The sequence below is a fragment of the Colletotrichum paranaense genome (genome assembly GCF_030867605.1).
Source record: "Colletotrichum paranaense strain IMI 384185 chromosome Unknown Scaffold_7.1, whole genome shotgun sequence".
In the NCBI taxonomy this organism is placed as follows: Eukaryota; Fungi; Ascomycota; class Sordariomycetes; order Glomerellales; family Glomerellaceae; genus Colletotrichum; species Colletotrichum paranaense.
In genome coordinates, this window is record NW_026848965.1 from 881,089 (window position 1) to 896,846 (window position 15,758).

The 15,758-nt window shown below is 51.8% G+C and overlaps 4 protein-coding genes across 4 annotated transcripts; 3 read left to right on the forward strand and 1 right to left on the reverse strand.

Moving 5' to 3' along the window:
* Positions 1-135: 135 nt before the first annotated feature.
* Positions 136-2,103, forward strand: CPAR01_09104 (major facilitator superfamily transporter; the record flags this gene model as incomplete). The annotated part of the gene is made up of 9 exons (XM_060493370.1): positions 136-247; positions 304-312; positions 375-456; positions 521-1,078; positions 1,137-1,327; positions 1,385-1,447; positions 1,507-1,770; positions 1,827-1,917; positions 1,971-2,103. 9 exons carry the CDS (start codon positions 136-138, stop codon positions 2,101-2,103), a joined length of 1,503 nt encoding a protein of 500 aa, XP_060347500.1.
* A 5,000-nt stretch (positions 2,104-7,103) lies between these two features.
* CPAR01_09105 (uncharacterized protein) lies at positions 7,104-7,286 on the reverse strand (the record flags this gene model as incomplete). The annotated part of the gene is made up of 1 exon (XM_060493371.1): positions 7,104-7,286. The coding sequence occupies one exon, from the start codon at positions 7,284-7,286 to the stop codon at positions 7,104-7,106; it is 183 nt and encodes a 60-aa protein (XP_060347501.1).
* Positions 7,287-13,949: 6,663 nt separating this feature from the next.
* On the forward strand, positions 13,950-14,147 carry CPAR01_09106 (uncharacterized protein; the record flags this gene model as incomplete). Its single annotated transcript, XM_060493372.1, has 1 exon — positions 13,950-14,147. The coding sequence occupies one exon, from the start codon at positions 13,950-13,952 to the stop codon at positions 14,145-14,147; it is 198 nt and encodes a 65-aa protein (XP_060347502.1).
* Positions 14,148-14,739: 592 nt separating this feature from the next.
* CPAR01_09107 (uncharacterized protein) lies at positions 14,740-15,644 on the forward strand (the record flags this gene model as incomplete). Its single annotated transcript, XM_060493373.1, has 2 exons — positions 14,740-15,201; positions 15,339-15,644. The coding sequence occupies 2 exons, from the start codon at positions 14,740-14,742 to the stop codon at positions 15,642-15,644; spliced, it is 768 nt and encodes a 255-aa protein (XP_060347503.1).
* Positions 15,645-15,758: the final 114 nt, after the last annotated feature.

Below are 15,758 nucleotides of genomic sequence, written 5' to 3' on the forward strand. Positions count from 1 at the left end.
GAGAGAGATATGTGACGATCCACGCCTTATATAGACCTGGCGGGAGCATATTGTGCCTGCTATCATGCAGCGGTGTTTCTTTGTGACGCTCTCCGTTCAAGGACATTAGACATCTTTGAATAGCCAATCGACAACATGATTTTTGGCAGCCTTGCCTTCGCGGCTCGCCATGAGCGAACGGCAGAGGAGAGGAAGCTGGTTAGGAGACTGGACATATTCTTGATGACTTTTGGTTGCATTTCGCAGGGTGAGTAGTTACGAAGATCCTTCATTTATGAGACCTGAGCTAACTCAACTTTCTAGTCATCAAATGTGAGTGACAGAACAACCTGGATTCAAGGGTAAGGGGCGGTCTGGTTAACGCTGATATCAAGACCTTGACCAGACGAACATCAGCAACGCATACGTCTCTGGCATGAAAGAGGACCTCAACCTCTACGGCAACGAGCTCAACTAGTACGTCCAACACCCCAAGAGCTACACTTCAGGACTCTCAACGCCAACCGACCTCTCATCTCAGCTTCACCACGTACTTCAACGTCGCCTACTGTATCATGCTCATCCCCTCCCAAATCATACTAACTTACGTACGACCGAGCTACTGGCTCTCTGGCCTCGAGGTTCTATGGGGTATCATCACAGGCATGATCGCCCTCACCAAGAACGCGCAACAAGTCTACGCGCTCCGCGTCCTGCTCGGTCTTTGCGAGAGCAGTGCCTGGCCCGGCATGATGACGCTGCTGATGCACTGGTACACCCCGTCCGAATTGGCCAAGCGAATGGGATTCTACCACTCGTGTCAGGCGGTGGGCTCCATGATGTCGGGCGCGCTGCAAGTTGCCATTAGAAGCTCCATGCATGGGCTACACGGTATGGCCGGCTGGCGCTGGCTTTTCGTTGTGAATGCCATCATGACCGTGTGCGTCGGCGCTGCGGGCTTCTTCCTTCTTCCCGACACACCTAACAACCCCAACCCCCGCGCGTTCTGGTTTAAGAAGGGACACGCCGAGCTTGCTATGGAACGATTGGAGCGCCATGGTAAAGCAGAGCCCAAGAAGATGACATGGGCCGCTGCCAGGTTCGATGACCACCCGATCCATCTTTTCAGCCGGTGACAGAGGGCTGACTAGGAACAGGCGTGCATTCAAGAGTTGGGTAATCTACTTTGTACCCGTCCTGTACATTGCGACTGTCCTCTTGTCGTATGGCAACAACTATTTCGGCCTGTTCCTGAAGGCTTTGAAGAATCCGGATGGGACCCCCAGGTGGTCGACGTCCGAGGTGAACGCCATTCCCATTGGTGGAAGTGCGATCAACGTGGTGTTCGGTATGTGTGAAATCCTTTGAAATTCAAAAGAAGAGCCGAGACTGATATGAGTTACAGTCTGGATCTGGGCAATCTTGTCGGACTTGTTCATGACACGATGGACTCTCATCGTTGTTCAGGGTAAGCATCGCCTCACACCCCCCTCTACTAGGACAAATCCTCTCTGACAACTTACACAGCTGTAATTGGCATTGCATGCTGTATCGCGATGAGCGTCTGGTCCTCACACCCAACCACGACACCGCTAGCCACGGCATACGCGTCCAACTTCATCCTCTTCACGGCAATGGGCACCGCTCCTCTCATCTTCGCATGGCTGGCCGACATTCTACCCCATGACCCCGAGGCGCGGACTCTCATCGTCGGAGTTGCCATTGCGGGATACTACGCCATCTCCGCCTGGTCGCAGGTTCTGGTTTGGCCGGCCACTCAGGCACCGTACTGTAAGTTTATTTCATCAGCCCAAACGCACAACGATCATGGCTCTGACCAGAAACAGACAAGTACGCATGGCAGTCAGCTATTGCCATCGGTGTTCTCGTCATTATCATGACATGTGTGCTTCGTTACATTGATGCAAAGCATCTCGAGTATGTTCATCCACCTATTCGATACCTAAGACAGCTTCTAACGACTCATATAGGCCCAAGAGAGAGCAGTTCAGAGCCACTGTTATTGAGGCCGCTGAGGCGGGTGATAGGGACGCAGCGGATTCGATCGCTCGCGATTCCGTCGACCGAAAAGTGAAGTCGGCTGCTATTGTGCCGGAAGTCTGAGTTCGTGTCACTTGCCGGACTCGGGTAATCTCTAGACACTGGAACTCGTGGTCCCCTTAATGGATGTTGACTCACTGTACCCTGATATCAGTGGCCACAGATGAACTTGCAGTAATCAAATGGTAAAGATACATTCGACTCAGATAGATTTGAAGTCTTGGATTTTCTCTACCGCCGTTGGGCATCATATACACCCACCGTTTGGTATCATCACCTCGTTTTACTTACGGCATCAAATTCAATGATAGCTTGCTTCCTCGAAGACTAGAAATTTGCCAATAGCTTATCACGAATGGCCGCCGTCATTGACCCATGCTCGTGATCTCCCCCTTTTGGTCTCAAAATTCAGAGGCTCTCACATTCGTCACTTGGATCTGTTCGAGTTCAGGCTCTCCACTGTACCCAGCTGAATCACCAAAGAGATAAGAGGGGTTTCTGATCTATCAGATGAAAATATCAACCGTACTGGTCGTATTATATATAGCTATCCTGGAGTACTTCAACCTACTTGAACATACGAATCCCTATCCGATCGTTCGGTCATAAAGTCCCCTCTTGTTCCTTTTGGCAAAATGTGGCCCTTCGTGTTCATTTTCCACAGAAGTCAATGTGCGAAAGACCAAAGGCATTGATCTCATTAGTGCGCGTGCTCAGTACTTACTTAGCGCTTGATATTCTGATTCCCATTGAAAAAAAACCGGACTTCAGGTCTTTAATCATAAGCCTGCGGCCGACCGTTGAGTTCTATACGGGGAGAACAAGAAGGAACGACGCTGCGAGCCTCAAGTTACGCGATCCATGTCTTGCCAACGGTCATAGTTGCCTCCAGGTGTATGCAAAAGCTCACCGCCACCGTCACATAGCAATGCTCATTAAGCGTACACCAATACCTAAGCAAAACATCACAGACCGATAAAAAGGAAAGAGGTAAGGGATGGTGATGACTGACCTTATGATTCACGCCCCTGCCCAGATTTGATCAGCGCGCGCCTCGATCAACCCAGACTCTGACTTCATTGGAGTATTTGTCTATTTAATCACTCGACCAGCTCGCACACAGCTTGACCTGACCTCGTCGATCTAGACGGGCGCTGCTGTGCTGGTGATAGGAATGGTGATTAGACCCCTTAAGTAGGTCGGAACGTCACCTGGACAACTGCCTCGAGGAAGGAGGGACGTTCATATGGGAAAGTGCAAGGCGGCAGTTACCGGTAGGGGAGCAGTGATTGCCAGGCGCAGCTCTCACGGCACCAGGTTGACCACATAGATTTTCCAGCTTTCGCCACTGAGACAAACTTCATTGTGATATTCTATAAAATTCTAGGATAATAGAATCTACCTATAAGTATCGTCATCATACAACGTGAAAAAAGTTGAGCTCCATCCATATTTTTAACCTTCAAGAGGAAAGTAAGGAATTATGCTGCCATCGAGATCGAATACACCGAAGAATATCCTCAACTTCAAGTAAGGCCTTTGGTTCATTTATTTGACTGTTTACGCGGGCATTTCAGCTCGCATCGTTTCTCTGATAATAAGGTAGATTTCTTCATGCCGAGATAGCTAGTAGCTCATAATCGCCCATAGCCTAGCGTCGAGCAGGCAAGCAGTCCTGATACCTTAAGAAACATCGACAGAATTTGTAGCTGATAGAGCAAGCAGAAAGGTATTGAATGTGTTCAGGACGTATTACTGTTACGCCGCTTTGTAGCTGACCCGGACGTTCGTAAAGTAGCTGTCTCATGCGAAATATTCCTCCTAGTACGTTCAAGGGCGGCGAGGTTCATGTAAACTATGTTGATATCATCTTTGATCACCAAGATGAAACGGTCTATACGAAAATGCCTGGATAAAGGTGACGATCAAGGCCTATTAGTACCTACTGTGTTGACAGATATCAATCAAGTCGCGATCGCACTTTTCTTTCGAACCCTCTTGTCAGACGAGCTTCGGGTCGTCCCAAGAGTAATGTAATGATACGGATTCATGTTGTTGTTCACCCGAATTTGAGAGTTTCACTACTGGTTGAACGACGATGTTCGATGACGGAGCGACCTTACTGGTAACAGCTGCCCGATTGAAGCTCGGTTTCAAGATGATGATTACACTAAAATAAAATCGACCAAGTCTAGTTCCAAAACTTTGTTTTTGTGGCCTTTGGCCCGTCGACCTCTTCAAGACGTGCATGAAATAGTATTCGAGGGGTTTTCTCGGCAACAGTAAGCTAATACACATGCTTCCCGTTCGTTGAAGACGGCGAACTTCAAAACTTCGAACCACGTAGGCAGAAAAGTTCGTTCTCAGTGCCCTTACTCGTACTTGCTAAACCCTACCCGCCTTCGAGGTCTACTACATCTTACCACCTAGAAGCGTATTTCCAGCCTCCCTTCGCTATCTTTAGCGTACTCAACCCATATTATACGTGAAGCAAGGAACAATAGTGATCTCTAGCTTATGCATTGCTCTTAGCAGTACCATGTATCGATCATCTGTTCTATACTCAATATAGCAAGCTTGAGAATCCGAGACGAACCTGTGGAGGTGGTCCGAAGACAATGTTGGACATTGGATTTATGAAAACCAATAGACGTTGTGATTTGAGCCAAGGTTCATTTCTCCCACGGTAACCTTCCCTTTGTACGAGATTCTGACCCGTTGCCACGTGTGCAGTTACCATCTACTCAACATCAAAGTTCTCTTCTTCTGAGTACGCCTGCCTTCTCTGTTGAATCCGACGAGGCGGACGAGGGAGGTAGAATGATCTACTCTCTATGTATGATAATTTACAATAGTCCTTCTAATCGTAAGTAGGGAAATTTCATTTCAACACCTATGTTCTGTTTAGTGAATTCACCCTCCTCATGAATTCTTGCCCGGAGACCGATGATCAATGGCTGGACAGCAGGGCTTGGCCGGCCATGAGCCGACTACTCATCCATTGTCGTTGCCAACAGAAAACAGTTTCAAGTGCGGCAGTCACGATGGCCTCTGATGGGCCATATGCTGGCAGGCGTAAACTCGTCTAGCATGTAGAGCCTCATCTCAGTCGCACTACAACTGGTCCGGAAAGTCACCGGCCACGATTACCCATCCGGAGTCCATCAATAACGACATGGAACATTCTCCCTAAATCGCTCTTGCAACTCGTCATTCATCCTCAAAAGACGAAACTCGGCTTCGCCGTTACATCGACCTTTTTGTACGACAAGAGCCCAAACCACTGCAAAAGTCGGCCCGGCTTCTTCGACGATTCACCAAGCCTCAACCCTCACCGTCTACCGGCTACCGGCACGATGGACGATAAGATGTAACAAGAGCACTCAAACATAAAGAAGGGGGGGAAAAAGGACACTCAGATCATCGAGCGGATCTACCCCACCGTCAAGCAAAGCACTCACTTCATGCGCTTTTCCGGTGTGAATACTCCGGTGAGCCACTCACCTCGACAACATGTTTGCGGGACGCAAACCAGGCCACCAATGTAGCGGGGGGAAATATCGCACACGCGAGGTGATGAAGAGGATTTTATCCCTTGCAAAGCGAAAAGGGAGAAATTTTCTCCCGTTGGTTTTCCTCTTGGCCCAGCGTCTCACGAGTGCTTCTAGATCTCGAGCACTGATCACACCCGTTCATGCTTACACCATGTTGACTAAAGACCGGTCTGTACAAAAAAAAAAACACCTAACAAACCAACGAGCAAACTTGGGGCGACGAACACGAACCACCACGCGGCACCGGCGACTTCTTCCAAAACCCCCGGGCCTCCCGTCCGGATGTGAAAAAAAAAAAGAGAAAGAGGATCCTAGCACAATCGATCTATTCATGACCGCGTTCTCGCCTACAGAGGTTTATCTGAACTACTAACCGATCCCCCGAAGGACGGGAAGAACTTAAGAAGGAGTGGCGTGGAGGAGGGATGGGGTCATGGAACCGAAGAAGACAGAGATCAGGGGTTTGAGAGCAAGGCCCCCTTCCTCTCTCTCTTTTCTTTCTTTCTCGGAATCTGCGCCGTGAACCCCCCAGTCCTTCTCAAACGAACAGGTCCCGAAACCTCTTTCGGAGGGGCCGTTGAATTTGGGAACCCTTTAAGTCTATCTTATATGAATCTACCCATAATTTGAAGGAGAAAAGGTAATCCGTCGCGTCGTGATGTGGAATCCTGGCGCGGGCGGCGATGAGCAATAGTGAGGCTAGGCCAGATAGCTCTGCACCTCGCATCTTGCATGCAACGCGCTAGGTGCTGCTGGTATACCTAGGACTAGGCCACCCGAATCCGAGGAACCCGGGTTTCGACATCATTTGACCTTTTTTTCCAACAACTTTGACGAACAAGCTAATGTAAAGACAAGAGGTAAGTGCAACAGTGGGCAGAAAAAGTGAAGGAGAGGGGGACAGAAAAAGGGAGCATGCCAGCATGAGACGTTTGATCGGATGTGCCATCCATAGTTAGGGCGATCTTATCAAGGCGGGTTTCTAATTGAGGGACGGGACTTTGTTCCAACTTTGCAGTACTCTTTTTCTCTCTGCTTGGACCGAAGCACGGACGATAGGCCACTTTACAAGCATAATCAACCGAACAGGCCTTCTTTGAATCTTTGAAGCCCGCTTCTTTCGAGTTGATGAACTCGGAGGAGGATCTCAATCAAGTGCGGCGGAGTTCTCTTACGTGACAGGGCTGGGTTGTTCGTCGCCGGCTGTGGCTTCGGACAAGACTCCGAGTTGCAAAACCATGGGATGTTCGTGGTAAGTAAGCTTTGGTGCCAGCGGGGGTCTGGATGGGCTCCAGGTGCTGTAAGTGTATCAGTACGGGAAGTGTGGACAGGCAGGGCTGAAACGAGACTACGGGCGATGAACCGTCAGTACGGGATATTCTCCCTCGACTACGAATCAGTTCTGAGGGTCCTTGAATGACCTCGGCATCTGTTCGCTGGACATGCAAGGCTCATGTCGCTTTGCCAGGGTTGAAAAGCGTAAGCGCAACTTTGAAGACCTGACACTACCTAAAGTATGTTGTCAATCATATCACATTTCGCACCTGTCCACTCGAGGAATTTCCTTCGATGGCCACGCGACCAGCTGTGAATACCGAGGCATGCGAGGGTGTGGGATAACGGGGATTTTGACCAGCCCGCCTGGGGAGGAAGCAAGCATTCTGAATGGGTGATTTCTATCAAAATTAGCATGGGTGATGGCGATATCTGCCTGCCCTATCAGTAGTATGTAGCGAATGGTGATCAGCGTGCAGGAACAAGGCGCGCACGTTCTCAGGATGGTGCGATGCGCCGAAGTCATGTCCAGTGAGGGGGGGGGGGCAGAAGGGATCCGGTGCTGGATGAGAAGCTAGCCCCGAAGCTCATAGTCGTGAGTACCGACCTGGTCAATTTGGAGAGTACCATCAAGCATCGGGCGAGACGACCATTCACAGAAGAGAAATGTAAGACGGAGGTTTGATGTGATCACGAGTCGTCCAAGTGAGGCTCTTAATCAGGTCCTTTGCCACTATTGCAAGAAAGGCAAGGTAGTCAGGATGCCTGGCTCTCGTTACGTCCTCCTTCTCCTCGGTATCGTGGACGGTGATTGTGAGAGGTGCGGGAGATGGACGACAGCATTTCGGCCGGCAGAAGATGGCTTTCGGAGGGCGCGGGCGCAGGCGCAGATCTGCGGGCGCGGCATTGAGGCCGACCCAGTCTCGGAAGTGAAATCTACGGCCGGGCATCTGAGTAGGCGGGGAACCGGTGTCATGTCAATTTGTTGGCAACTCATGTAAGTCATTGATTTAGGAGTCTCATGACTCTGCACAATCGTAGGGCCGACAGGCAGTACAGCTTGTGCCTCTAGTGTCTACAGTAGAATCAAAAGAAAAACTATCGAGAAAGAAGCATTCGAAGTCGAAACGGCGATGGGTTACTTTAGGCCCCCAAAAGCCGAAGTAAGGCAATCTAGGGATAACATGTCGGGTGGTCGGATTGACACCGTTGTATCCCTACTAAGGTAGAGAGAGTGAGGGGGTTGCAAGGGGATGAATGCAACCACTTCCTTTCTCTATAGAGTATAGACTGCTCTGTCTTCCACAGACGTACCAACCACGTCGGCGAGCGATGAGTCGGAGGGGTTGGAAGATCCCATCTTTGGGGGTGGGTTGAGTTTCTATTGGTAAGTGGGCAAGAGCTGAGATGAACCATGGTTGCAGGGGTGATACGACTGAAGTTGCACGTGGTGGCTGGAAAAAGGTGAAAGGAACCAGCCCGCCTTGCTCGCGGACGATCAGGAGGCTATTCGCCCCAGACAGCGAGATTCCTCCCACGGCGAACCATCGTAGGAGCCCAAGAGCTTTGACCGAGGAGCTGAAGCCATCCCCCACTATGGACAACTCCCCGCAGGACTCGGCGGCTTGCTGCTTGCACACTCAAGCAGCCAGTAGCATGGATTTGCCAAGGGTGCAGAATATAGGTGAAATGATCTGGATAGATGGACAACAGAATAGCTCATAGTATGCGTAAATATCACTGGCTTGACCTCAAGGCCAGGGAGACGGATAAGAGAGAGAAGCTATAACTCTATAGGAAGGTCGACGAGATGCACAGGCATCGCGTGCAAGCCAAGGAACAAGACTCACCGAGCGCAGCGGTGTCGGTCAAGATTCTGCCGTCAAAGATGGGAAGAACCCAAATGCATCGGCCCATCGTTTTCATATTCGGTATCGTTTTCAACCCCTCTGTTTTGGTCGCAAACGGTACAGTCCCTTCCCACTCTACCATCATAAGAAGGGTTGGGTAAGGCCAAATGGGCCCATCTGGCTTTGTGCGTCGTGGGTGGCAGGCTTAGAAGCGAAACGTGACACGTTGGCTTCGAACGAAGCATACGCCGTAGTGTCTCCCATCAGCCCTCTCTGCAAAAGCAGACCTCGGATACCGGAGTTTCGCCGACATGCAGGTAAGAAGGGGAACTTCGGTTATCCCCCGGAAACTATCAGCGAGGCAGTAACCCTGTCACGGCCATGTCTGTGGGAACGATTGCAGTAGCCCATTGCGAGGTTGAGTGGTGATGGGAATCCTTCCCTCTTAATTGGAAGTTGGGACAAATGTGACCAAGTGTTTCTGGCCCAACCATGAAAGGAAAGCGAGAGGACAGCGCTCTACTCTGTACAGCATGTACCCAGTTGTGGGAACATCAAATCTCGGCGGTGCAGGCTCTGAGGAAGAGGGCCTCAACTGACTACACTACTGCAGATAGCTGCGGGTTTGCAGCCGCAGTTGCACGGAATGTCCTTGTAGTCTGGTACTCGTCCGCGGACGTGCGAGATAAGCGGTAGATTCCCTGCCGTCTGATTACCGCGTCGAGCCACTTCGCATCATGTTGAACGTTCTTCTTGAGTCAATATGTTGCTGATGTTGAGCCAGGCAACGGCGCTCGTCACGAAGAAACAACCTGAGAATGCGCGTAGGCTTTGTCGACTCCTGCTGGTGTATTGGAAGAGGTGTGTGTGTGAAAGTGGGATGGGTTGAACGCTCAGCCAGCCACGAGGAGCTCTGGCAGGGCGGAACAGGGTAAACTCGGGCGTACGACAGGCCAGGGACCAGTCAGGTATGCGGAGTCCACAGGGAAACAAAAACGATAGTCGTATGGATGCGGGTACAGAGTGAGGCTTCTTTTTGTTCTTTCTCCGTCTCTCCATTACTTCTGGAAGACACGAAGAAGGAATGGATCATGGATCATCGGCGATATTGCGACATGTGGGTAACAATCTGCGATCAGGGCAAGCACAGGCACAGGCCTACGGGCCTTGTTTGCCATGATTGCTATGTGCTGAGAGGAGTGGGCAACATGTGGATTCCTTGCGTGGCAGGCTGGACCCAGCTCGCACGAGGAGAGGATCGGCAGTGCGAGTCGTGGGCTTCTCAAGGACGACCCTTTTGGCCAGGGAGATGGATGGGCATCTTCCTACAGATACCCGCCGGTACCAAGGATGAGATCTCGCGAGAAGAGTTGACCAGGGCGTAACGGCGATAAACACAATGAACGGGTGATTGAGCGGTGCGCATTGGGCAACTACACGTAGAGAGTGTTTGAGTGTGTACAGATGTCATGGCGATCTTTGGTTGCAGAGTTGAAGCGAAAACCGAAGTAGTTGTGGCGGACAGAACGCAGCGCATGCAGCGTCAGTAATGACGGCGACTTGAGACGAGAGCGTCTACCTTGAAGGCACAGGTGGGTACTTGAGAGGGGTACGACGGAATAGAGTACGACAATTGACCAAAGACGGAGGGAACTGGGCAAGCTAGCTGGCCTAGAGGGCAATATGTGTTCGGATGCGGTGGTTAGGAACGAGATGGCATGGAAGACAAGATACCTACTACTGCGCTGTATAGCAGGGAGTTGGAATTCTCAAATTTGCAACCTGGGAGACCACAAAATGCCATGCGCGTGGAGCACTGCAAGCCCAAGTTACCGACCTGGTGGGCTGAAATGTGGTATCGAATCCTGCTTTCGCTTCCCTGGCCAGAGGTTCGCATTCCATTTAGGTTGATTGGGGGATGCAGCGGAAGAACCCCAAGATGGTTCAGGACGGTTCTTTGGGGCTTTTTGCACAGTGGCAGACTCATACAGGGTCCAACTAGGGGGCGTTGGAGGTCGGATGTCGTGGGATATCGCATGCAGCGCTCCGTATCCGTAGCTACCTTGAGTTAGGTATCTACATAGTAGGTAAAAGATAGACAGCGCTTACGAATGACCGACGTGCATTTGGACGCTGGAGTTCTGGACCAGACCTTTCGGCTCCCTCTGAGAAATTCCATCTGCGTGCTTGGTGCTTGCTTGCCTGTATGCTCTGAAGTTTGACAGTGACACCCGCACGGCGACCGCACGGAGGGGAAGGAGGACGACTCAATGCTTGCTCATTCTCGTGCGCTCCCAGCAGTCGGGCTGGGTGCGTATGTGCGTACCTGGGCCATGCCACCCGTCTGCCTGGTTGCTGAGTTGAGGGTTGGGGAATTGAGGTTAAGGGTTGAGTCATATAAGGTAGGTAGGTAGGTATCTTCACTCCCGTCTCCTGCATCTGTTGTACAAGGTGGGAATGGAAGCCACGACCCGGATTGCGAGACTTTTGGGTTCGTCACCTTGAGAACCTTCCGATGATGGACCTTAGTCACCGAGGTAGGTAGGTGGCTTGCCTGTGCACCTGCCCGAGGTGCGTCGAAAAATTGCTATGCGAACGTGGCTGTTGAAGTCTCGTCTCGAGGGTCGAGGAACGCGTCTCAGAACGGCAGGCACGCCTCGCAGCTCGCAGGCGGGTTCAAAATGGAAGCAGCCACCAAGGCGTCATCCAGCAGATGGTTGCGCCAGTCAGAGACGGCGGCGGGCGGGAAGGTGGGTGCTGGTGTGCCACGGCGCAGACGCTCAGGTGCTTCTTTCCACCCCTCGTGCCCTTCCCTTCTTGCCTACCTTACCCGGGTACTTCTTACCTGACTTTGGGGGGAGAAGGGTGGGAGCCTGAGGTAGTACCCGCGACTTGGAGAGGTACCGCGATACCTCGACCTGGAGAGGCACCTTGCCTTACATGTATCTCCTGCCTGAGGCACAGAACATAGCAGAGAGGTGGTCGACGGGATTGGTCAAGGTACCGGGGTACGGATGCGCTACCTTCCACCTTCCATCTTCCACGGACGCCGACCCCCTCCCCCTGCCCTTGCTTTTGACGTGCTTCTCCCCTGCAAACCCTGTTCCCAGTGGTTCCAGTCGCCATCCCCGGTGCGCCCCTCGACTGCATGGCAAAGTGGCTCCGAAGAAGGCTTCGTGGGCTTCCACACTTTCGATCGATGTTCGAGAAGGCGGCCAGAAGAGTGGACGCAGGACCCTGTCCCTTTCCCCCGCCGCTGGCCCCTTGCCTGCTCGTCGCTGCCCTGCTGGCCCCCCTCACACACATGAGATAAGCACCACCAGCCCGAAAACTGCAGCGGCCGATCAGTGATGCATTGCCTCGCACTACAATCTCACCAACTACGTCGACCTTACCTTGGCCAATCCATTCGCCCATCCATTTCATATTATCCCTCCATCAATAAATCAGATGAGTCCATCACCACCGGTCGCTCCTCCAATGTTAAAAAGCTGACACGCTCATAGCTTTCTGGAGTGAACACAGGGCGAGAGTTTGACGACCATCGGCACCTACCCACAGGAATGGATGCGCAGGTTGGTCAGCCACTGCGGGACAAGGTACCCTTCTGCAAGTATCTTCTCCCCCCCTCCGTCATCGTCCCATGCCTGCCCGGGGCTTGGGCTTGTCTGAATCCAGATCTGACATTCTGATTCCGACGGGCACTGACATTCTGAGTCCGACAAAGTATTCCCTCCGCCTTGCCTTGCACCCCAGGCCCTGACCTGAGCCTACTCTACGCTGCTACAGCCTACGGACACTACTTGCACTTGATTTCCGGCCGGCCAGCTGCCTACCAGGCTATTCAGCACGAGCGCTAGCCGTCCGGCACCTTCGCCCTGTGCGTCTCAGCGCGGGATGCCTATCAGATAACTCGGTCGAATAGGTCTCTAATTGTCCGCTTTGTCCTTGGCCCGCATTCATCGTATTTTCACCCACGCTCCGTGCTTTCGATCTGTTTTTGTTGTCGACTTTTGGTCCGAGTCGAATTGCGTTGATATTTAGTACCTGCGCAAGACAACTCCATGCTCGGCACGGCGATACATGCTTTGCAGAATACAGTCAACACGAACAAGGGTCGGATCTAGAGCTGCCCGTCTTGGCATGCCGTTGTTTGTGACGAATCTTGGGCCGGAGGGAATGCTTCTGTTGCATCTGCGCCAGATTCTTAAGCGAGAAGAAAAGGGCAGAGACAGAACCGTCACCGGAGAGACTTGTTCCCAATAAGCGCCCCTTTCTTGACTCCAAGCTAAGGTAAGGTATCTGTGGTCTGAAGCATGTCGCTTGGAAGCCCAGCCGTGCCCTGGCTCATCTGGCGTTGCAGTCACATTCAACACTCCTGTCTCGAGGCCGCAGTGAACCTAGGCTGTTTCCTTCTTTTCTCACTCACGAAACTAGGATCGGAATTGAAAACCAGCACGGAATTATGGAATGTTTGGTCCGAGCTGAGCTATTTGGGCTGGAGATGTCTCTGTCTTCACCTCTCCTACTCCGGCGTTACTGGGTCAATCACCTACTGGAGTTTCGACTGGACATATTTCCTTCTCTTTCCATTCTTTCTGTCCCTATTCTGGGAGAAAGAGCAACAAGCAGATGCCTGGGTTGTCATATGGGTTACCGGCATGCTTTTTTGGCGCTTTTCTCTGCTTCCATCCACTCCTCCCAAGTTCGCAGCGCCGAGCAATCCTTGGCTCTGGAAGACAGGCGCATCTTACGCTAAAGTAGAAGAGGTCACGCCAGACCTGATTCGAAGTGACCTCGTCCTCTGAGTGTAGGCAAGTAAGGTACAGTGTAAGATGTCCGTACCTTGTGGGGAGAAAAGACTCGGGCTTCCATTCCTTCCGTCATCATGGAAGGCTACAGGTATATGGTGCACTCCACACACGAAGCATACCAACTTGCACCATACACCTCACCGGATTCACACCTTCCACACACCTCCGAGTCCCAGTTGCCTGTCATTGGATTGCTTACAACCGCCACCATCTACTCTTTCTGCTCCTATGCCAATCTGAGCCGCATTCGCAATTTCCTCACCTGTTTCTCGCCTCGTTTCTTTTGGCTAGTCCGTTTGCTTCTCCAGAAAAATCTCACAGACACTGGACCGGAGCGCTACATTTCCTTGACATGATATCTCATGTTCCTTGGTACGTCTGCGTGGCCCGGTAGATAGACTGCCGGCAAAGAGAATATGACGAAAAAAGAGCTCCCATTCTTCAGAAACTGGACTAGAGAAATAAAAAAGACGCCAACACCACAAACACTCTTAGTGCCGAGGACTCAGTCGCCTCCCCCACCTCACTTACTCATTCGATCAAACTTTACGTCGCCACATCAGGGCACAAGAAGAAAAGACTCTGTCTGTGGTGAGTGCATGTTACCATGCTAGCCCGGAGTCAAGTTACACTCCTCTAGCTTTTCCATAGTTTAGAGAGCTTCGAGTTCTGTTTCTTGTTCTCTCCCGCCTTGCTTTGTTGGGCAAAGTATGTAATACTTGCGATCCCGTTCTGTTACCGGAATCTGGGTACCTAGGGTATGTTAGGTAGGGTGATGGGAGGGCATGCACGGCCTACACTCTGTAGTCGGTACAATGACCTCCCAACTCATGGTAAACTTGGGTCTCGTGAGTTGGTCTCTCAGGTGCCTTGCCGTTGCTGAGAGATGGCAGTTATTACAATGGTGACTGTGAGGTATGCACTGAGGTGAGGTGGAAGGGGAAAGGCACAGGCAAAGCAAGATGCCTTGTACTCGATAACGTACATTACTTTACCTGGCCTTCTGGATCTCGGCAGTCTTTTTTTCCCGTCTTTTTTTATTTTTATTTTTTTTTCACCCCTTTCGCAAGCAGCAATTTTTAGGGCCAACTTGGGAGTACGCTCTCATCCACTGGAAGTACGGAGTACCTGCTGCGTGGTGCGTACGCCCATGGTGCCCTTTTCTGCCCACCTACCCACCCAACCCATACGCCCTCCACACCTCACATGCACACCACACATTCCCAGTGCCTGCTGCTGCTGCTGCTGCTTGCTACCTATTGTGTGCTTCTACTGTTGGTGCTGGTGCTACGTACTTACTTGCCTTGCTCGAGGCTGCTTGCCGCAACCTGCACCGCACCCGCACCCGCACCCGCAACTGCAACCACCTCTCAGGGCAGAGCCTGGGGCTGTCTCTCTCGTCTCTCCCGTTGTCTCTCCTCCCGTCCCCGTCTGGGCTGTCTGTCTCTCACTCACTCGAGGCCCTCTTTCGCACCCGGTACATCCACCCACCCCCCCCTTGCGTTGCTTAACAATTTCGTACTCGACCCGGTCCATTGTACTTTCGTACTCTCCTCCCAGTCCCAGTCCTCCAAGGACCCAAACTCCAATCCTCCCCGTCCCAGCTGGCCGCCCAGTCGCCCTCTTTCCTTTCTTCCCACTTCACGCCCGTTCGTCCCAGCCCTTGTTGTACGTAGCCTACCCTTCATGATATCACGTACACTTGTCGTCGCTTCCCTCTTGTGCTCCGCTTCTCTGTCGCCCAATTCTGCAATCTTTTCCTCCTCTCATTCTCCTCCTATGCCAGACTGACCAAAAAAAAAAAGACTTTGCTCGTTATCAACAGCGCCAGCATACCGAAGCCTCCACCCTTCGTCTCGAGTACATGCGAACTTTCCGCGCGACGGTACCCGCAACTGCGAAACGACAAATCCCCCCTCTCTCGATCGCCCCTACTCACACAAAAACCCAAAAGGATCCGTACACGCCTCGACTTTAGGAACAAACATCACGTCCATGATCTCGGCCAATCCGATTTCGTGCGACTACCATCGATGCCAATCCTGGTGACCGTCGGAACCATCGCGCTACCGCTGCTTCCTCGCCCGCACTTGGTGAAGTACCATTCATGAGATTCCTGGTCGACACCCCGATCACATCTTGCCTTCCAATCTCGACGACTTTATCACGAAGCCTGCTTCATTGAATCATTCGTTGCGCATTGCCCATCTACCTGGACACCGAAG